Source organism: Rhea pennata, chromosome 8, assembly GCF_028389875.1.
Source record: "Rhea pennata isolate bPtePen1 chromosome 8, bPtePen1.pri, whole genome shotgun sequence".
Taxonomy (NCBI): domain Eukaryota; kingdom Metazoa; phylum Chordata; class Aves; order Rheiformes; family Rheidae; genus Rhea; species Rhea pennata.
The window spans coordinates 2,779,031-2,800,533 of record NC_084670.1 but is presented as its reverse complement, the minus strand read 5'-3'; the positions used below and the strand labels follow the sequence as shown (position 1 = coordinate 2,800,533).

General features: G+C 42.3%; 1 protein-coding gene across 2 annotated transcripts in view; it reads left to right on the top strand.

The window, feature by feature from the left end:
• Nucleotides 1-21,503, top strand: part of CACHD1 (cache domain containing 1) — a 106,178-nt gene that overhangs the window by 69,149 nt on the left and 15,526 nt on the right. The window contains exons 5-15 of one of the 2 annotated variants that reach the window (XM_062581606.1): nt 327-453; nt 2,999-3,143; nt 4,787-5,003; nt 7,967-8,116; nt 9,193-9,426; nt 12,171-12,320; nt 12,901-13,024; nt 14,783-14,900; nt 16,618-16,786; nt 19,162-19,304; nt 19,944-20,125. In XM_062581606.1, the coding sequence (XP_062437590.1) occupies nt 327-453; nt 2,999-3,143; nt 4,787-5,003; nt 7,967-8,116; nt 9,193-9,426; nt 12,171-12,320; nt 12,901-13,024; nt 14,783-14,900; nt 16,618-16,786; nt 19,162-19,304; nt 19,944-20,125 (1,759 nt within the window). The remainder of the gene's footprint in view (nt 1-326; nt 454-2,998; nt 3,144-4,786; nt 5,004-7,966; nt 8,117-9,192; nt 9,427-12,170; nt 12,321-12,900; nt 13,025-14,782; nt 14,901-16,617; nt 16,787-19,161; nt 19,305-19,943; nt 20,126-21,503) is intronic. The other variant, XM_062581607.1, reaches the window with a different exon arrangement.

The window sequence follows — 21,503 nt, the reverse complement described above, 5'->3', positions numbered from 1 at the left end:
TTTTAAATGCTCTTTGTAAAGACTTCTTAGTGAGACAGCAAGAGTACAGAGCTCTTTAGTGCACGTTTCCTGGAAACTTCTTCAAAGATACAGGAACTGTCATTGCATATTAAGCAAAATCTAGTTAAACAAGATCTGATGTTAAATTTCCAAGAGACTTTGTTTGCAAAGAAGTAGTGAAGTTTTATCGATCCATAAACAGCAGTACTTGGAGTTGATGTTGTGGCCCTGGATCTTCTCCAAGCACATGTCGAGGAGCCCTTGAATAAACATACCTGCAGGTTGGACATCCCTTGGTAACTCCCTTTTTCCTTTTTAACTTTCAGTTCTTGCCGATAATCTGAAGTCTAACCCAGGAATCAAGTGGCAGTATTTCAGCTCAGAAGAAGGCATTTTCACTGTTTTCCCAGCCCACAAGTTCCGGTGCAAAGGCAGCTATGAACACCGCAGCAGGTAAGATCTGACTTCTCACGATTTAGTGGACAAAGCACTGAAATTGTATTCCTCAGGCACTGTTTTCATTTCAGTGTTATACTTTGCCAAGAAGACAACATTTATAAGTAACCTTTAGTAGGGTCTCCTGAGTTTGTTTTTTTTTTTTTTTTTTTTTAAGCACCAGTTCTCAGTTTTATGTAACTTTAAAGTAAAATAAAACACATACAGGTTCCCTGCCTCTCCCAAATCAAATTAACTGTATATAGTGAGGCTTGTGAGTTATGGGTCTGCCCATAGGCAAAGTTTGACTCTTGAATTTGACTCGTGCTTGGCGTGTGTAGGTAAAGCTGGCAGGCGCCGTGCTTTGGGAGGGGGCTCACAAGGTCGGAGGCCAGGAGGGACTCGGAGGAGCGGCGTGCCGGTCTCCACCCCACGTTCGAGAGACTGGCCCGTCAGGGATGGAGGGGAGACTGCAATGGTGGAAACTCTCTGTTAATAAAACTGCAAATTGCCCGAACGTTCAGATAGTGACAAGATCTTCGCACTTGGGCTAGTGACCTGAAGCAAAGCAACTGCAGTGCGGTGATTGCCCCGCACACCCTTTACCTTTCCCCTGGGAATATTGTGAGTCTCAAGGTTGGGATCTCCTAAGAAAACACAGCAGCGTTAGGATTTCCAGCTGCACGTTAGCTAATGGTACCAGGCGATGCTTGTGAGGATCCGCTGGCCCGTGCAAGCGTTTCCACCTGGTCGGACACGCGCAGGCGAGCCCCGTTTTGGTTGCCCGTCCGCACGGAGCTATGAAGCGCTTGCGGCCGGGCTCTCGCCGGGCTCGCGGAGCCGGAGCGGCTGGTCGGGGCGCTGTGCCGGGCTCGGGGGAAGGCGGGCGCCGGGCACCTGCACCCGCGGCGCCCGAGTCTGCGTCGCGACTTTGGCACTGACCTAGCTGTGACTTTATACAGGTCGCTTAATCTTTGGCTGAGTTGCACCCTGTCTAAATAAGGGATTTTTTTATTATCATTTTTTTTGCTAGTGTTTACCTCAGAGGGCAGTTTGGATGGATTAATTAGTTAATATTTAAGTACTTTGAAGATCAAACGCTCTGTCTGAGTTCTAGGTATTAACAGCAGTGTAGAGCTGCAGGCTGTCTTACAATTAAGCACTGATTTGTGCCAGTTGTTTATTGCAGTGCCTTGTCTAAAATCTCCTGCATGTCCTTTACTCTTAATAAGATTTCTGTGGTTGCCTTTGATATAATAAAACATGGATCCCCAAAACTCATGTGAAGTTAAGTAGCTTTGGGTCAGGGCTAAAGAGGAAAGAGTTCTGTCATTTTTTCTTCTCCCCCCCCCCACCCAAGATTTTTCTAATTTGTTCCAGGTTAGAACCCTGAAAAGAGAACTTGTTAAACCTTTCACACATACCTCACAATATTGAAGTATTTCTGAGCCCTGCTTCACTGAAAATACGTTTTTTGATGTTAGCATAAATATACACATGGAAGTATTAAGAGCCTTTACCAGACTCGAACAAAAATTGGCAGTGCTGTTTAAAACTGCACAGACCCGAAGGGTTGTGGAGCACGACCCATGTGAAATACATTCCAGGCCACTGACAGCAAAACCTTTCTCAGCAAGAAGCTTTCTCTTGTTATGATAAGCCAAACACACTATGCTAATGCAAGCGTGCACAGTTGCACAGGTTTTTACTTGTCCCGTAACCAGCAAGTATCCACAATTGCAAATAGCTTTTCATGCGAGTAGGGTGCATGGCATCCAGCATTCGTCAGTTGTGGCTTCCAGAATTTCGCCTGAGCTGCTCCAAGCGGTAATCCCAAGCACGGTCACTGCTGCAGCGAGCTGCGTTGCTCGTAGCTGGAGGCAGTTGCTGGCATGGCTGAAGCAGGTTGGTTTAAGCCACTTGCTTCACGCAGTGCGGCCCCAGGGCTCCGAGTGGCCACTGCGGTGCCTTCAGAGAGCTGCTTCCATCCAACTTCCCAGGGCTCAACCCCCAGTTATTCCAGTCTTTGTATCTCCATGAGTGACCATTTGGTCTAGCTACTTGGTCATAGCATTGTGTGACTGTTTCAGGTGTCTTCACTGGGAGGGACCCTTTTTCTTTGGCTATTTAAACCAAAGCAGTAAGTGCTAGGTTACCAGTCCGTAGGATGCAAGGAGCAATCCTTTTTTGTGGTTTATCATGTGTGAAGCAAGACGTGTTGGTGCACACGGGAATGCTGCTGTCGAAGTCGGGGAGCTACGGGGAGGCAGGCGTGAGAAAGCAGTGGAAGGATCTGGGCAAAACCAGGCGGGGGGGAGCAACGGCCCTTCACGCTGTCTCCTCCCAGACTCTGTGCCCCCAGTAATTTCCTTGTGAGCTTGTATTCAGCTCTGCAGCTCTTCTTTCCTAGCAGGAGTTTTCATAAAGGCAAAAATACCTTTTTAAAATTATTTTTTCTTTGTGGGGTGTTTTTATTTCTAATTCTCGACTACTTTCTCTCATAACATTTTAGTGGAAATCATAAGATGACTCATGACCGTGGTTTCGTTTCGTTCTTCTTTAGGCCTGTCTATGTTTCTACTGTTAGACCTCAGTCTAAACATATTGTTGTCATTGTGGACCACGGGGCTTCAGTCACGGAGACACAGCTTCAGATTGCCAAAGACGCTGCTCAAGTTATTCTGAGCTCAATAGATGAGCACGATAAGGTAAGGTTTCTTTAAGCAATGAGCATATTTTCATTGGTTTTAACTGTACCTGATGTTTTCAATTTTTGTACAAAGCAGTTTTTTCAACTGGTGGTCCATGAACTCCTGGAGATCTGTGGTCTACCTCTAATGGGTGTTGAAGGCTTGAATTTGCTATTGCTACTGGGAAATGTTCAGGGATCCACAAACTGGGGAAAAAAAGGGAGGGGGAACCACCAAGCTAAAGCGAAGTCATGTTTCTTCATCGTTTTTAAAGGCTCTTTAATCTTGGTAGAGACTTCTGGCGATGGGCAGCACCGTGATACGCGTGCAATTAGGAGGACTGTGTTCTGCACCTATTTCTGAGGTGCTGGATTGCTTTGAGCGACTCATTTAACCTCTGAGGCTGTCTTTTTGCCTGTGAAAATGCAAATGACTTACTCTGCTGCTATAACAGGGTGATCTGGAATGTAATTAGTGTTTGGAAGGTTCCCAGACAACTGTGATACCAGCAGGAGAGGGTTAAAGCAAAGGGCTGGATGCCAGGACATGGGGATTTTTTTCCCACCTCTGCCACAGATACGCTGCAAGGCAATGAGAAAGTCACTTAACTCAGAATTTTTTAAAGTAGGGATTACAACACAGGGGGTCCAAAAGTGCTTTTGTAAGACCACAGGCAGTCCCCAGCTTCATCTGTGCTTTGAGTAGTTCTCTAGTAGTGGGACCTTGATTGGTTTGGTTTGTTGTTTTTAATTGGAAGTGAGCTTCAATCAAATTAGCTGAAGTACTATTGATTATAATCTTTGCCTTAAGTCTGCTCGTTAGTACTATGGGGAAAAATACTTCTAGCTAACTTAATGCTTTTAGAGCATTTTAATCTGCTCTAAAAATGCTTACAGTTTAGCAGAATTAATAATACTTAAGCATTAAAAGTATTTGAATGTAGAGCTATAGTGAAGAAAATATCTTTAATACATGTATTATTGTAAAACATGTATTAATACATTATTATTACTTGGTCAGTAACTTAGTGGTTTTGAAACCTGTTGAACAGGTAAATAATTACTGCTTCATTCTGTGACTTTCTTGCTTCAGTCATAATTTGTAATAAAGTATGCCACTCACTTATCAAAACTGGTATCTTTTGCATATATTTAATAGTGCAAGTGTCATCACTGCATGCCTTAACTTACTTACAGGACAAAAATTGATGGTAGATTTGGCTCTTTTTCACTGAAACATCAAAAAACACAATACTTTATCTGTGAAAACTTCTTAGGGCTTTTTTTCCCATTTTCTTCAAGCACTCTGCTTTTCTATAGGCACTCAAGGATTTACTAAAAATGCTCTGTGTAGATTTTGTTTCAATATATCTATGGCTTGCTTTGGTTTCTGCTCAGCACAGTATCATAACTATTATGTATGGGCAGAGTGAAGCTGACTTCTGATCTGAGAAACAAAGACCAAGATCTCTTTTTCTTGAAATCACCATAAGTCTAATCCTTTTCGAATTTGATGGATTTATGCCTCGGGCATTTATTTTTTAACAATTGAATTTTAAATCCACAGAATCTCTTCTGTTGGCTTATCATTGCGTGTTCTATATTGGTACGTAAAGAATTATAAATGGTAAGGTAATCCAATATAGTTTCTTCTCTTTTAAGATCTCTGTGTTAACCGTGGCAGACACAGTAAGAACCTGCTCGCTGGATCAGTGCTATAAGACGTTTCTGTCTCCCGCCACTAGTGAGACAAAAAGGAAGATGTCCACCTTCGTTAGCAGTATAAAGCCGTCCGACAGCCCTACGCAGCACGCAGTAGGATTTCAAAAGGCATTTCAGTTGATACGAAATACAAACAATGGCACAAAACTCCAAGGAAGTAAGTCTCTTGTTGTGCAATCCTGATTATTTTTGAGGTTTGAAAATTTTGTTATTTGAGTTTCTCACTCTGACAGAGGTCAAAGGAGTGTAATGTCATGAATATTTTCTTTTTAAATTGCACATGTTTTTATTAAGTATTATTTACTTGATCTGGAATCTACATGTTAGTGACTGTTGAATTGTGGCCATTATCTTTTAATTTATTTCACTTGCCAACTTTCTTTTGAGCTATAATACAAAATTACAGGAGTGAGTTGCCAGATTGCTGAATTATTTCCCAAGGATTGATGGAGTGGTCTTTTTAATAAAAATATTTGATGCTGCAGCTTCATTGATTCATTGTCAACACATACTTGTATTATGTGTAATCTGCTTAAATGCAATCCTAGGGAAAAGATCACTGCTTCTTAAGGAAAAGATTTTTTTGTTGTTTTTATTTGGTGATTTTGAGGGAGATTTTGTTTGTATTTAGAATACTGATGATGGATGATGTTTTATGGAGAGTGAAGTTGGCCTGGCTGAATTTGCATTCATCTAAGAGTATCCTCTTAAATGATGCATGCAGTATGGGCTTTCTTCTTGCCTTTTTTTCTTTTTAATGAGGATGTGGTGAAAGATGTGGGAAAGGTGGATGGGAAGTTGAGTGGCATGCTCACTTGCCAGATAGCCATGGAAAGCAAGCTCTCATTGCTAGGTTCTGGACACAGCTCAAGTTGGGCTCTAGTACCTGCCAGTACCACAGCAGGCTGGAGAAAGCAGGCCAATATGTGTAATTGTTTTCATCCATTGCTTGATGTAATGCAGAGCCCATAGCTTGATCCTGGGTCTGCTTTTTTATTGCCCGGAAGGGCATCAGTTCAGTTTGCTGTACCTAACATAAGAAAAAAAAAAAAAGGCATTTCAGGAATGAAAGTGCAAAGACTAAGAACATATGCTTCTATTTCACATTGCTTTCCTTCAGTTTATAAAATGGTGCTTTTGTTATTAAAGCTTTGGGCAACTTCTGAGGTTTAGGGCATTTATGTAGTAAAACCTGTGTCTGTCTGTACTTTGCTTAGCAGAAAGACAGGATTGTTAAGGGCTGTTTTTTTACCAAATCATAAGCACATAAGATGTGCAAGTCATTAGTACCTGTTCCGAGAACCTTGGCCATAGAGTCTTACAGCATCCTCCTACGTCCCTGATGTATGTGGTGCTCTCTGTGATTAAAAGGTATTGCCATATTCTTCATTAATGTGAAACAACACCTTTTTCCTAGGTTTTATACAAAGAAGTGGTTTTGGGGTACAATTGCATGGGGACCCACTACTTGAAACCTAAAATACAAGGCAAATTCTTTGGATTTAGGTGCTTTTTGTAAGAATGAAAGATTTCAAGATTCTCTATGCGTACGAGCACGTTTCAGAATCCGTAGGGTGAGGCACAATAGGTTCGAGAAGAGGATGTTTGTAAAACACTTCTCATTTTCTTGTAAATAATCTTTTCATCTCTTTTTTTAAAAAAAAAAGAAAAACAAACCTAGAAAAAAAAGCTATTACTCATTTTACTGGCACTGCCTGACATCCTGCCGCGCGAGGACAGTGTGCGGGTGCGTCGGGGAAGCCGCCCCGCCGCGGCCTCGCCCCGAGCGCGCGCTGGGAGAGCTCGGAGGCAGGAGGACTGTGCCTGGGGCCGCGGCTGAATTTCCTGCCGCCTGGCAGGTCCTGTCACAGTACTGCTCCACAAGACCTCCGTCCCAAAGCAAAGCAAAACGCCCTGCCACGCGGTTACCGGCATTCCTTGAACGCTCTTGCAAAACAGTGGTGCTGTAGGGTCTCTATGGTCTTAAATACGTGCGTGAAATGCTTTTAATAGTAGAAATAACATGATTATAGAGGACTGTGTTTGAGCGGTGCTTTGACTTCAGATGTTTGAGGCCTTTGGGGCAGGCCTTTCACCCCGAGCGTGCTCAGCCAGAAAAGCACGTTGCACGTGGCGCAGAGCGAGCGGATGTGGGGCGATAGCCGCGCGCCCTGTCCCCTTCTCGAGTGGTGAGCTGCAGGGGAGCTGCGTCGCAGTGTGGAAGTGGAAGTTGCCCTTCCTCCCGCAGCACCCTAGAGCTCCAGCGCTGCGAGCCGCTGCCTAAAGCCCAGCCGCACAAACCCGAGCGCAAAGGAGGAGGAATGGGCAAGAAGGTCTTTCCTGGGTATCCTTTGGAGCGCGCTGGTGCAGGCACCGGCTTGGTGCTCCAGCAGGACTCACATGCCCAGGGCTGGTTGCCCGGCCAAACTGAACCGGAGGGAGGATGAGGAGGATCCAGGGGCCGGCAGCAACCGCAACGCGGGGACCCCGACGGCTCTTGCATGGTTGCACCGTGCACTTTCCATGTAGGAAGCATAATTAAATGCCGCCCTGGGATGAGCCATAGCTCCTCTCTCTGGCTGAGAAGGTAACGTCAGGAGAAGTGGCGGGGAAGCGGGAATGGGCAAGCTGGAGCGACCTCCGCGGCGGTGGCACCGACGCGTCCGACTCCGACTCCTGCCCTCAAATCGCCAGTGGCGATGTTTATCTTATGGCCAGGCCTTTTCTTTGCTGGGATTTTGCATTGTGCCAGGGAACTCGTGGGGTTTTACTGTTTCCGTTGAGCGCTCCCTGCGGCACGGGTTACGGAAAGCTCCGCCAGCCGCGCTCCCCCACGGGCGACCACCCCGGGAGCGCTGCGCAGCGAAAAATCAATAGCTTGGCTGGGTAGCAGATAAACTCCAAAACCAACAGCTGTCTCTTAAATTCTGTAAATTAAAGTTTAATAAGGAACAATAAAATTTATAAGGCTGCAGCATATTTATCCCCTGTATGTATGTGACTCTTGCAAATAAAGCTGTTGGCAGCGCATGTGTTTGTTTTTAAGCAGATGTAAGAACTCTTTAGGTTTTTAACTTGAGAAGAAATGGGGTAATGTACTTTCTGCTGTATTCTTTTTAGATACCGATATGGACATAATTTATCTCTCAGCTGGGATTACGTCGAAAGATTCCTCCGAAGATGATAAAAAGGCTACTCTGCGTGTCATCAATGAAGAAAATAGCTTCCTCAATAACTCAGTGATGATTCTCACTTATGCGCTTATGAACGGTGAGAAATGTTGTCGTATTTCCCGGGGATGAAAGTTCTCTTTATGCAACTCCTCACAGTGTAATTCCTTGCCTTTCCCGGAGCAGGGTGTTAATGGCTTTTGGCTGTTGTAATCCAGAAGCCACCCTCAGATCCTACTACTTTGGTGTATAAAAGTATGTATACGTATACAGACACATATATATCAAAGTGCTGCTGCTCCAGGATATAAAATATTCTTGCCTAAAATGTCTAGTAGCAACTAGACTGAGTTAACTTTGATAGTCATTGCCTTACTGACGCTGGCAGTGTCTTCTGGTGCCGCAAACCGAGAGGACATGTGACTTCCACTCCAGCTATACCCAGAGAGCATGAATGTAGCATCAAACCTAATCTGATGTGCTTTGGTACCTTAGGGCCTAGCTTAAGAGTGAAGTTAAATATGCAGATCGCTCACACGGTCGTTGAGGTCCCGTGCTGTTTCCAGGAAAGCGATTCCAGTGAGAAGGCTGTATGTTACACTACGTGTTACACTACTAAAAGCAGCACACAGACTCTGGCCAGGGAAACTAATCCTTAAGCTAATGTATCATTTCGCTCTAAGTTTAAATACTCATTTGAGCCCTAATATGTACAAAATCTGATTGACTGAGCTTGGGACTTACGTAAAATGTGAAGCTGCAGTGTTCAAGCTAAAGAACAAAGCCTGTTGTCTCCAGGGGCATATAATGTGCTCCTAGTCCTTCACGTGGACTAGCCACCGATGGGGAGCAAACGGCTGTCCTGGGGATTTATAGGTCACAAAGATTTATAAATCTTTGTTTAAAGTGATGATGTGAACAACATGCTGAATTTTTGCACAGTGCAACAATGTGTAAGAGATGATCTCACTAAATTTTGTGCTGGCTAAGTACTTCTCTTAAAACCGTAATAGTCGTCATCAGATATGAGTAGTTATTCAACATGTCACCCGGTTGCTTAGACATATTCAATCCTACAGTATAAACATACTTTGGAGTAGGAGACAGGAGTCTTGATGGGAAGTAAGCTTCTTTTATCTCCTTCCTTATGTTATCACTCCTATTCCTCTTTTTCAGAGGGGGTGACAGGTTTAAAAGAGCTGGCCTTTCTCCGAGACCTGGCAGAGCAGAACTCTGTGAAATATGGAGTGCCAGATCGAACAGCTTTACCTGTGATCAAGGGAAGCATGATGGTTTTAAACCAGCTAAGTAACCTAGAAACTACAGTTGGACGATTCTATACAAACCTCCCCAACCGAATGATTGATGAAGCAGTCTTCAGTCTGCCTTTCTCAGATGAAATGGGAGATGGTAAGTGCTTAGGAAACAAGGGATTTAGGCATAAAAACAGATTAGGTTTCCTTTTGTTTGCCCATTCCCAAAAGTACTGTAGACTTAGAAGATGATACTTTTAAGCCTGTTCCCAAGGCAAATGTAAAATTAGCCAGTCGCACTAGCAGTACATGTGAGGTTTTACATCTGTAGAAGGTCTGGTTATGAAAAAAAGCAATAATAAAACAGAGGGATTGATTTAGATTGGATTCTCAGCGGCGAAACTTGTTTTTGTATGCATGTATGTGTACAGCCTCCATAAATTTAGTCTGTGGAGATAACTTTGCGCTTTGAGGAGGAATCTTTTTAGACTGAAATGACAGCCATAGCCATGCTGCACCAGTGCAGCTGTCGTTATAACAGCACTTTTAATACACAGCTTGAACGGGCCCTGCCTTACAGGCGGACTCTTGGGATTGTGTAGTTCCCACAGTAGAGGAGATGAAAAGTTCTTCTGAGATCGTCTGAGCTCTGGAGCCACACACATGACTTCTGAGTCACTGATCCTGCTGCAGTTCCCTCCTTCCTCTGCTTGCGCCCCAGGCGGGGGCTCTGAATAGCTTAGCCTCTCTCCCCCCGCGCGGAGAGCCTGGAGCCTGCGACGCTGGGACACCTCTCTGAGAGTGGGAAAGGAACCCGCAGAGACGGAGATCGTTAAATATCATCCAGAACTGTCCGTGATTAGCTCTTCTTTAGCACAGCTTGACCTCAGCTGGGCAGGGCTGGGATGCCTGAGCTGGCTGACTGTGACCTGACCTGGCCAGGCTGGCAGCTAGGGACAAACTTTTAGTGGAATGGATCTGTTTAGAGCATTTACCTTAAAACGAAATGCCACATTAAGAAACGCTGTGTGCTCAGCTGCGTACGTACGTAACAGTGAGGCCAGCTAATGGAGATGCTAAAGACAGATCTCTGTAGAGACTTCTGGGAATGTGCCAGCACATATATAAGATGACACACATGCATCTTTGCAGCTTTTGCTGGGTGCTGGAGAAAGAGGGCAGGGTGGAATTTGTCCCACGGCGCTGGCAGAGCTTCCCCAGGTGGACGCACACCCATGTGTGGGTCTTCCTACACTTAGGAAGTGCTCAAGCTTTCTTGGTTGCAAGCTGCAGTGATTCTCTTTTTACCTTCAGTCTTTGGTGCCCTTCCTAAATTCAGTGTATTTACTGGGAAACTCAGGACTACAGATCCTTTAGCCCCCTCTACCCCTACTTGTTCTTAGGCAGCTTGTTTGACTCTTCTCTAGCTCTACTCTGGTGCTCTGCAAAGTGACATGAAAACCACCATAACGATGTTAGGAAATACAGCAGTGATTTTGTGTTGTTTTGACAGTTTAACAAATTCTGAGTTTCTTAATTCACAACTCTGGGTATTCTTTTGGTTGTTCTGTAGGAGTATTAGAGGCTTACACTGAATAGTTCTCAATTCTGAGTTAGGATGGCCTTATTTGCCTTGAGCACTGAGCCCCACTGTGTGGGTTGAAACTATTCATGAATAAACCTCTTCAGAGTCAAAAGTGTACTTCTGCATTTCTCAAACCTCTCTAATTAAGCTCTTATTATTTATCTTTCACAAAGTATAATGGAAAATTTGAACAACAGAAGGATCAGAAATGGTGCAGTAGAAGAGGTTTATCTTACATAAATATTAAGATGTATTTGAAAGCATATATGCAAATTAATTTTATATTGGTTTGAAAGAAAAGAGTTACAGGGTTTCCAAATAGCAATGGTATAGAAAGTAAGAGACTAAAGTATTACCTAGGCTTCTTACTCAAGCACAAGATGCTTCTCAAATCGCTGTGTGATTATGGTTTTAATTCCCAGTACAATGGTTATACTGGGATTTAGTTAGGCAGAAGAGGTTTAGTATTTTGAATATATAATTAGATGAGCAATCATTCATCCCTGTTGCTGCTTTACAAGTACAAAATCTCTTTCTCTCTCTTTTTTGGAGTTGCCTTAAATAAGAATGTTAAAAGAACAAAATAATATTGTCCTGACTTTCCATGCACGTGCGTGTCTTATCTGTAAGGTATCCACTTGTAGACTGATACACCCTGAAATATTAAATGTACTGTGTATTTTAATAAGTCATATAAATTAAATGAAATTAATCCTAGTTCATGGTCGAAAATGTAAAATTAACTAAGTAGTGTGGCTAAGAAAACCCAGCCATGATAACCTCTTCAGCTTCCAGTAGCAGCCCAGCCTTCTCCTGCTTCCCAGTTTTTCTGGCATTGCTCTACAGTGGTGTGCTGGGAGCACTGGTGGGGTATTTCGAGCACAACTGTCAGTGATGGGTGTCAAGGCTTCTCCCGTGTTCCGTGTTGTCCTCCTGATCCTGCACATCGCCTGATACCTGTCGCTTGTAGAACTTCTTGATTCAGGTACTAGTGGTGCTCTTGCCCCCTTCACTGGGGCGGCATAGGAAGGGAAACGCAGGAAGCACTTAACGTGTTCTTGGTAGAGTCCCCAGGTTGTGATATCCATAACGAAGGTCCTATCTGTGTGACACAAGCCTAACACGCCATGAAGTCTCTGAGATCCTTTCTTTTCACTTGGAATTCCCCTTCTCCTGGAATAGTTCGTTGTAATTTTTGCCCATATTCCAGTGTGGAAGTAGCACTTTGAAGTGATAACGCACATGCTCTATTTCCTCTAAGCTAATTAACTGGAGATTACTGCTGATGTTTTCTATGTTATTTGTTTCACTCTAAGGCCTGATAATGACTGTAAGTAAACCTTGTTACTTTGGTAATCTGCTGCTGGGGATCGTTGGAGTAGATGTTAATCTTGCGTATATCTTGGAAGATGTCACCTATTATCAAGATTCCTTGGGTTCCTACACATTTCTCATAGATAATAAAGGTAACTTTTTGGTTCAAATAATCTATTCCTTTCCCACTGAGGTCATTAGCTATCAAAAGCAAGCTGTTAATTCTCATGTCTCTAATTTGTAAGTAGTGAATTATAATGTTTATTAAAACATTAATTGCAACTTGTTTGGTTAGTTTTGTGTAAGGATTGCCAGACAGATAGAGACTAGAAGTGGATTCATGATTTGAAATTTGTGTGATGGGGTTCTAATATGAAAATGTTGACTGCTACTGGAAGAGATTTTCTACATGTGTAAATGAGTTTTTCTGCATGTGTAGGGCAAAAGGCAAACTGGGAATATATGTGTGTATGAAGCATTTATTTTTTTTCTCTGATCCCAAATTCATTCTACTGTTTGGTTCTTCAGTCTGTCTTTTTTGTTTGCAGCTTACCACCTTTTAACTTAGTTGCTGGTAACATTCCTTGTTTACTTACTTTTTTTTAACCATTTGTAAAAATAAGAGGAGTACTTGTATGTAGTTACTGTATTTGATTTTTGTTTTCTCTGTATTTATCCTGAGCTTAGTTGATTTAATGCATTCAATGTATACTTTATGTATTTATGTTCTAGGATATACTCTTATGCACCCGTCCCTTACGAGGCCCTACCTGCTGTCTGAACCTCCGCTGCACACTGACATTATTCACTATGAGAACATTCCGAAGTTCGAGCTGGTACGGCAGAACATCCTTAGGTAAGGGCTCCAGGATGCAAGTCCAATCGTTAGCAGTCCTAACAGCACTAGAAGTACTTTTAGAGGGGGATTTAAGAGCACATATACTATAGATTCCTCATCGTTACTATCATTGAAAGTTGCTTTTCCTGTTAAATCTGAATGCTTGGATGGAATTGAGGACACATGTTTTGCAAATGCAGAACAACTCAGTTTTTATTTTTCCTCCAGCTTTCTTCATCATATTTGGTGTGCTAAGCAGTGGTTTCCTCAGCCTATCTAGGGGAGAGTCTTTATAATCTCAGAAGTCAGGAAGAGTTTCCAAATATTCAGTCTGGGTTTTTCTTTTTATCCAATAATTCCTAGTTTCATTCCCCATACTACTTCTCTCTGCTGGAAGTTCAGCTTTTTTAGCTGTTAATAGATAGTTATTATGGCTGCTTAACATTGTGATCTTACAATCACATTACCATATGGCTGGCTGGTTGCCATCTGACATTTTTCTTTGCTTTTTCTCTCTTCCCTCTAGTAATTTTGACGATGTTCTGTGTTCCTCAGTTTTCAGAAATCTTTTTAGTATTGAAGTGCTAACAGTTGAAGTGTTGTGTAAGATATACAACACCCATTAACTCCTTTATACTTAAACTCTTTCACAGCATTCTTTACCATAACTGAGTATTTGTACCTTAGGATATATCCTTCCTTCTGTCTGGCTCTTTCTCATTTTTTTCTGGTTGCATCTGGATTTATTTTCTATGCTTTAAGTCCACAGTGTCCTAATTAAAAATAAAAGTAACACTTAGAGTCCTTTCATCTTCAAAGTCCTTTACCAGCCTTTTTCTCCACATGTCCCCTCTCAGGTCGGTAAGTTATCCTGATATTTTGTTTAGAAATAGAGAAGTGCGGGGAATACTGGCCAAAACCTGTTAAAAGGCAGAGTCAGAGCAAGGATGCTGTTGGCTGGTGCTTCTGTGCACAGGTAACTAGCTCAGGTCTCTAAGAGCATTGTTTAGATACTGCACGTAATTGCTTTTTTCTAGAAAAAGATAGTGTTTGGAGGACTTCTGGCTTGGAGGATTTCTACATGAGACCATAATCCATATCAAGAGTGTGCTTTTGACACTCTCCACATTTTGCATGTACTTCTTTTACCTCCTTTCCCTCTCTCTCTCATGAGCTTTGAAGAAATTACACTTTTGTTCCCAACATTGCAACTCTCGTACTTAACTCTCTGCTTAAGAACTGGTACAGTGTTAATGTAGACAAGAGCCCTTGTCTTCAAGCATGAATTTCAACATTTCTGGTCTGAAAGCAACATTAGAATAGACAAAGATACAATATGATATGCATGAACAATTCTGCAAATTTAAACTTCACTAATATTAGGTCTAATTTCAAGTCTGCCTACTGTTTTTTATTCTAAATTTAAATTGATAGTAAATGAGTACTATTCCAGTATTCATAGTGTGTCAGGAAATGATAAGCTATGATCATGGGCTGTATGAATCTACAAAATAGAAAATTGTAAGACTTAAGAGGTTTGTTTTGTTTGTTTTTGCAGTTGAAAAAGATTTTACTCAAAATATGCTGATACATATATGCTGCAGGAAAATATGCTGGTGTTTTCAACAATTCAGAGCAATTTTTTCTTCACGAAAGACAGATAATTATTAACTCCTTCATCCTTACAATAGTTCTATGAATGTGCAGGAGGTCAGTTTTGTTTAAGAGTTTTCACAGTGTTTGATAAAATGCTGGATGTTATTTTTGCCCATACAGCATCCCCTTGGGCAGTCAGATCATTACAGTCCCTGTGAACTCCTCACTATCTTGGCATGTAAACAAGCTGAGAGAAATTGGAAAAGAAGCCTACAATGTCAGCTATGCCTGGAAAATGGTAAGTACCTAAAAGGAAACTGTTTAATATTTTAACTTACTCTATGCTACCTTGCAAGAGTGTATTAATATATTGAATAGAGTGAAGTATGAAGTATGGCTAATGTTGAAGTATGAAAGGTTCGAATTATATAGGAGCATAAATGCTTTTATTATGTAAACAACAATGAAATTATAGTTGCAGGCTCGTTACCATGTAATCTTCGGAGACATGTCTATGTGGACATGTGTATGTTCTCTCTTTGTGAATGTTCTTAAAGGAAGGCATTCATTTCATTTTGTAAGATATATAATGTCTAGTCATACAGCAATTACACTCATGGCTTTCCACTGGAAGAAAATCTATACTGCCCTGTATGTCACATGCAAGCCAGGTGACACACAAATATCTACCAGGCATCAAGTTCAAGTAAAGTGCTGAGGCAGTGTTTAGTATTAAGTCGTTCTTCTTACATTGTTGTTACTATATTTTGGGCAGAGTAGTGTCATCCATTAATATAATTGAGTAAAAGTCAACTTCTCATTCCCATATTATGTTTAGGACATACATAAAAGGATTATATCAGTAGCCGTTAATGATGTTTGCTGTAATTTAAGAGCTTTCTTATAAACTTAGTTATATGAAAGTTTGCATTATTGAAACTGAGTAAGATGTTTATCTAACAGGCTATATTACCTGTTGTAAGAGTTGTTTCTTTTACTCCTTGCCAATAACAGAAATAAGAGAGGTTCTAGCAGCTGTCTTCCTTTCTTAGTTTAATTTGTAAACACATCTGAACACCAATCTTGACCCAGGGATTAAAATGAGAATCTAAAACTAAGTATAAACTAGGCAGCTTTTGCTGATGCCAGAAATAATTGGCTAACTTCTTTGTGTCAACAAACTTTTTAGGGTACTTGTGGATAATTTGAAAGTATTAACTTAAAAACCCAACCTAAAAGATTATGCTGGGCAGTTTTAAAAGATTAAACCTGTCACTGTGTAATAGAAATTCACATAAGAGGGTGTCTGGAGCTAATATTTTAATTGTGAAATGCTGTGTTAAGTACCAGACACCCTTAGAGAGCAGCTGGGCAGCTCCAAGTTTCACTAGTTCAATGTACCTCAGCATACTAAGAAAATACACAAACCAACAAAGCATGTGGCACATGCAACACACAGAATGGTAAAGATAAAATCTTACTCTTGACAGTTAATTTGTCAGGATTCTTTGTAATGGGAACCTCAGTGTGTGCTTTCATCGGCTGTGAACCTGAAGCTTCTGCCCTACTAATGACACTTCAAAAAGTATATTTGTATTTTGTGCATAGACTTTGAATTTCTTTTTTCCCCACAACTTAGCAGCTTCAATATGTATAGGATAATTTACTACAGTCTGAAATGTGGCTGTATGGGTCTGAGTTGCTATAATCAGGCTGTTGAAGACTAAGGTCTCTATCTTGCATGGAGACCCATGTGCTCTGAACGTTTTACCTACCTGGCTCTCCTCTCTGTTTGCTGCAGGGTTGAATCCTTGCTAGATACTTGGAAAGGGAGTTGTCTGTTTTCAGAGAGAGTAGGAACTGTGATCCTGGAGAGTATGGCCAAGTGGGATGCCACCTTCCTGAACAGGATGACATGAGCAATTCAAGAAAAGGGAATAAAGGCTAGATAGAAAACAAATGCTGTAAAACCTCTGTGTTTTTGTTTTAGTCTGATGACTTGTCATGTTTTTCAGGTCCAAGACACATCCTTTATTCTGTGTGTTGTGGTGATACAGCCAGAAATACCTGTTAAACAGCTTAAGAATCTCAACACTGTCCCCAGTAGCAAGCTCCTGTATCATCGCCTGGATCTGCTGGGCCAGCCTAATGCCTGTCTGCACTTCAAGCAGCTGGCAACCTTAGGTAAAGCCTTCCTGCACTCATCCACCCCCTGTGCATGTTTCTGCAGAGTGTGGCAGGAGGAAGAACTCTTCCACAAAGCAGTGGAAACACTCTCCTCTTGAGAGGCTTTCCTCCAAGGTAGACTTTCTAATTAGCGTTACATTTGTGCAGCTCTGCTTGATCATAGCTAACCTGCTCAGCCCTACCTCTGGCAAGCACTTAGGTGGTGAGTGCAACAGCATTGCTCATTTGATCAGGAAAGAACTGCCCTGTGAATCTTGCTCAGTGTAGCTCCGGAAAGTGGGGTGGGGAGAGGTGTCACACCTGGCTTAAAACTGGTCCTATTCTCTTGGCTGAAAAGCAGCTTATTGGCAAATAGCTTGAATATATGAAGTTCCTCCCAGTCTCACAGGACTGTGATTCTGTTGACTTCAGATTTATGCAGATTTTTCACTGCCGTAAGTATTTAATACCATCAATACACTTGAAGTCAAAAGTTATGTCTTTTGGGGGAAACTCAGAGTTTTAATGTTCTCTGAATTCTTGTACTGTGAAGTTTCTAGACCTTTTGTAGCTGCATAAAGATTCACAGGTCACTGACATATTTTAGAAAAGTGTGCTTCTGCTGTTGATAGGTTAAACTGATTCTGTTCCACCTTACTAATTTCAATAGTTGCTCAAACACTTGGGAAAGAGGGACAGTCAACATGTCAGTAGAAGCTTTAATGTCTGGAAAGGATAGGGAACTTCCAAAATCTTTTAAGAAATATAACACGCTAAGACTACAGGATTTTTTTTTAAGTAAGCATCCTAAGTTGCAAGCTTTCACAATAAGTATTAAAGTTTAGATTCTCTCTAAAATTTTTGCTATGTTACAAAGAGTTCTGAGTTAACTGTTTTTGTTTGTGGTGGGATTTAAAGGTTTCGTAGAAGATTACAGAGTAGTGATATTGCCTTGCTATATTGCAGTGCTACAAATAGCTGAGTGAGGTTAGACTGGAGGAGCTTGACAGACCTATGGAAACTACTTTGCCAATTGTTTAAAACACAAGATTTTTTCCTTCTTTGTAATGTGGTGCCTAGTTTTGGTTGTCTTATATCCAAAAATACAGAATAAAAATGGAAAATATCCAAAAAACACAGTACTAAGGTGGCAAGTGGAAAAACTTCATACAAACGAAAATGCAGTTGGAATATTTGGTCTGCAGAGCAGATGAAGGACTACAATAGAAGTTCATAAGTGATGATTGCAGTACATATGGTTGCTGGATGTATGGTGATGTGTTGTAGAGAAATGTGAATAAAGAGAGACCACTTCACTTAGCCTGGTGGAATTTTTTCTCTGGAGACCATTGCACTCTTGAGAAATCTGGTTGCCTTGATCAAATATTCAAGAAAAGACATTCTTCTCAGTCTTCAGCCCGGTATCATCATCATCAAAATCCTGGATTTCTTTTAAAAAGAAAATTTCTGCTCTCCACTATCCTGCTTGAGAGCCATTTTATGTGCCTAATCTTATGATGCTATACCATCCTCCCCGCTCTTAGCCTGTTTGGTGTAGTATTTTTGGACATGTGAATTTAATACTAAGTCGTGCTTTCCCTGGGGCCAGATCTGACTGTTGTGTTCCTGCAGTGCCCACGGTGCCTTTTCCTGAGTGCTGCTGAGAACACTTCCACCTCTGACTCTCTTCAGTGGTCTACCTTTTTTCCATACAGTTTCTCTCCCCCCCCCCCAAGCTTTATTCTTCTTACATTATGATTCTATTGGTTATTCCACTGATGCCAGGCTTAGTTTTCCCGGTATGGGCCTCCCTTTCCATATATTGTCTTTCATGGCTAAAATCCTATCTAGTCATTTCTGATTTCTCATTAAGATCTCCTTTCCAGTCTGCATGTAACAGCTAAGCAGATGTCAGATGCAGAGAGATGCTTCTGATCTTCCTTTTCCCTTGCTTGAATTAAGACTATCACCACAAACCAAAAAATACCTTGGCTGCTTACAGGAGGTGGCATAGCCTGATAGCCCAAAGCTATGCCTAGACCACTGAAATGAGTACTTCATCGTAAACTGTATCTTGCGCTGTAGAAATGTGTGTGAAAAGTTAAGTTTTGGAGGTGCTTGGGTGGCGGGCTGTGCTGAGGAGAGTTCCCGTTCGGGATGGTTGCCTTTGCGCTTCCTCACCCTTGCGCACAGTCCACTTACAGCCTGTAGCGCTCGTGCACTTCTCGTGGGGAAGTGGGCACCAGAGTAAGGGGTGCGTTGCTGCAGCTTCTTCTGCTGGTCACGCTCTCACGTAGGACCCTGTGTCGGATCCTCGTTCGTGTAGGAGTGGGTTTACTATACAACATGTGCAATTCGTTGTCCTTAATTTTTTAATATTTTGTTCTTTTTAGAAAGCCCTACAGTCATGCTGTCTGCAGGCAGCTTCTCTTCTCCTTACGAGCATCTCAGCCAACCCGAGACAAAGCGGATGGTGGAGCATTACACCGCCTACCTCAGTGACAACACCCGGCTGATCGCTAACCCTGGCCTTAAGGTGTGCTGTTTGTCTGTCCCTCCCTGCCGCCTGTCTCGCGCCTGTGGGTTGGCCTCCCAGCTCATGGGGTGCAGAGTGCCTGAATCGCATCTCTCCTGATGCCGATGGTGCCGCGGGGCTGCAGCGGCGGTTTAGCGTGGTACCACCTTGTGTGGAAGGGAGTCCTGTCCCCTCCTCGGCCGAGCGGGCTTCAAGGCTGGCAGGCAAACGGGGCGGGAGAGAGGGACCACCTCCTCCGGGAAGGAAAGAGTTAAACCCAAAACAAAACAAAAAACTCCACGCTTGCAGTGGAAACCATCCTAACGCGCGCTAGGAAAACGGAGCTGCGAGGAATTCTTAGTGGGAGATGTCTCTGTGCTTTTAGGCGTGTAGATGAGGAAGCTCTGCTTTGTGTGCAAGTGGAGTTACGTTTACCTGAACCAAAAAGCAAACGCTCAGAGCTGCAGAGCTGATGGCAACGATACCTGATTACAATCAGCTTTTTCCCCGCCTGGAACGTGCGAGGTGTGAGAAGATTTTAAACAAGCAATCGAGTTCAGATGATCTCCAAGAGGCCTTTAGGAAACCCCGCGAGCGGCTCGTTCCCTTTCGGTGCGCGCCGCGAGGGGACCCCTGCCAGCGCTGCCTTTTGTTTTGCAGTTCTCCGTCCGAAACGAAGTGATGGCGACCAGTCACGTCACGGATGAATGGATGACACAGATGGAAATGAGCGGCCTCAACAGCTACATTGTGCGGCGGTACATCGCGACCCCCAACGGGGTGCTCCGCATCTACCCCGGCTCCCTCATGGACAAAGCCTTCGATCCCACCCGCAGACAATGGTGGGTTGCAGGGTCCCGGTATCAAAGCTTCAGATTATCTTCAGGAAAATATTTAATATCGATTTCACCGAAAGCCTGTTTATTGTGGCCGGCTCTAAGCTGTTTATCTCAACGTTTTTGTGATGGGTAAAATGCTTGGTGCTTAAATACGGCTAGCTAAAGCCTTTATCGGCTCTAATTTCAACCTTTCTATTCTACGTGCGGGTTGCTGTTTCACATGCCTCCTGTAGCAGATGGGAATATAAATATTCAGAAAAGGAACAGTGCTGATCTTGTCATTCCTTTTACATCCATTAGGGACTGGCTGATTTGGCTTTTGGCAATGTTTTCAGCTCCTTGTGGCATTTTTAGCTGTTAATATTTTAATGGCTTTTTTGTTTTGTTTACGGTGGATTTTCTTACCGATTCAAAACAGAAATTTGCTGGCCTGACTGTGCGCTCTTAATTATGCATTAGCATCTGATTTAGGAAAATATTTGCATGCATTGCAAATGAGAGCCTGAGACACGGGAGCGCTCTTGAGTGTATTTTGGCAAGTGCTTTGTTAAAAATGCAGGAGCCAGGTCCTGCTCCGCTGTGCCTGTGAGCAGCCCAGTGGAAGGCTGCAGCACACGGCGAGCTTCAGAGCCAGCCCTCCGGCCCCGTGGGGAAGGCTCTGGACTGCATCGACACCGCTCAGTCTGTGCCGTTCCTGACCCATGTTTCCCCTGAAAAATAGTTACCATAGTTTCTGGTTACTGATTCTGGGGACTTTCTTCCTTTTTGTTGTTGTTTGTTTTTGCTGACATGTAAGATGATGGAATTTTGCTTTTTTCTGTTTTTTTTTTTGGTGGCCAGATAAATGGAGGGTATTCACGCTGTAAACGAACTGAATACCTTTACAATCCTGTGTCTCTGTTTTTAAAAGCTCCCGCATCTTTTTTGTCTTTTTACTTTCACACTTTACTGTTCTTTTTTCTTTTTTTCCCTTTTTTCTTTTTTTTTTTCCTATCTGTGGTTTTAAAAAAGCCTCTATATACAACATGAGATAGTCACTTGTTTTATATACACAGCCAAAGGGTTTTGGAAAGTGTTTTGGAAAGAACAAGCAAGAGTAACAGACTAGTAATAAAGTTGAAGTTGGTTAAGCTACTTGCACAACATAGTGCAAACATGCAAGTATGTGTACTGGGAGGAAAAACTGAGTAATAACCTTTCATACAGAAAAGTGATTTTAACAATTAGAATGTTTTACAAGTTTTCCTATTGCATTAGGAAGGTATTTGACTGTTTGATTGGGTTGCGCCCTTTTTTATGTTGCCAAGTACTTTTCCAAAAAAAAAAATAGTTCGCAGTTTTCTGACATTTTTTTAAATGTTCATGCATCAGTTTTTGCTTG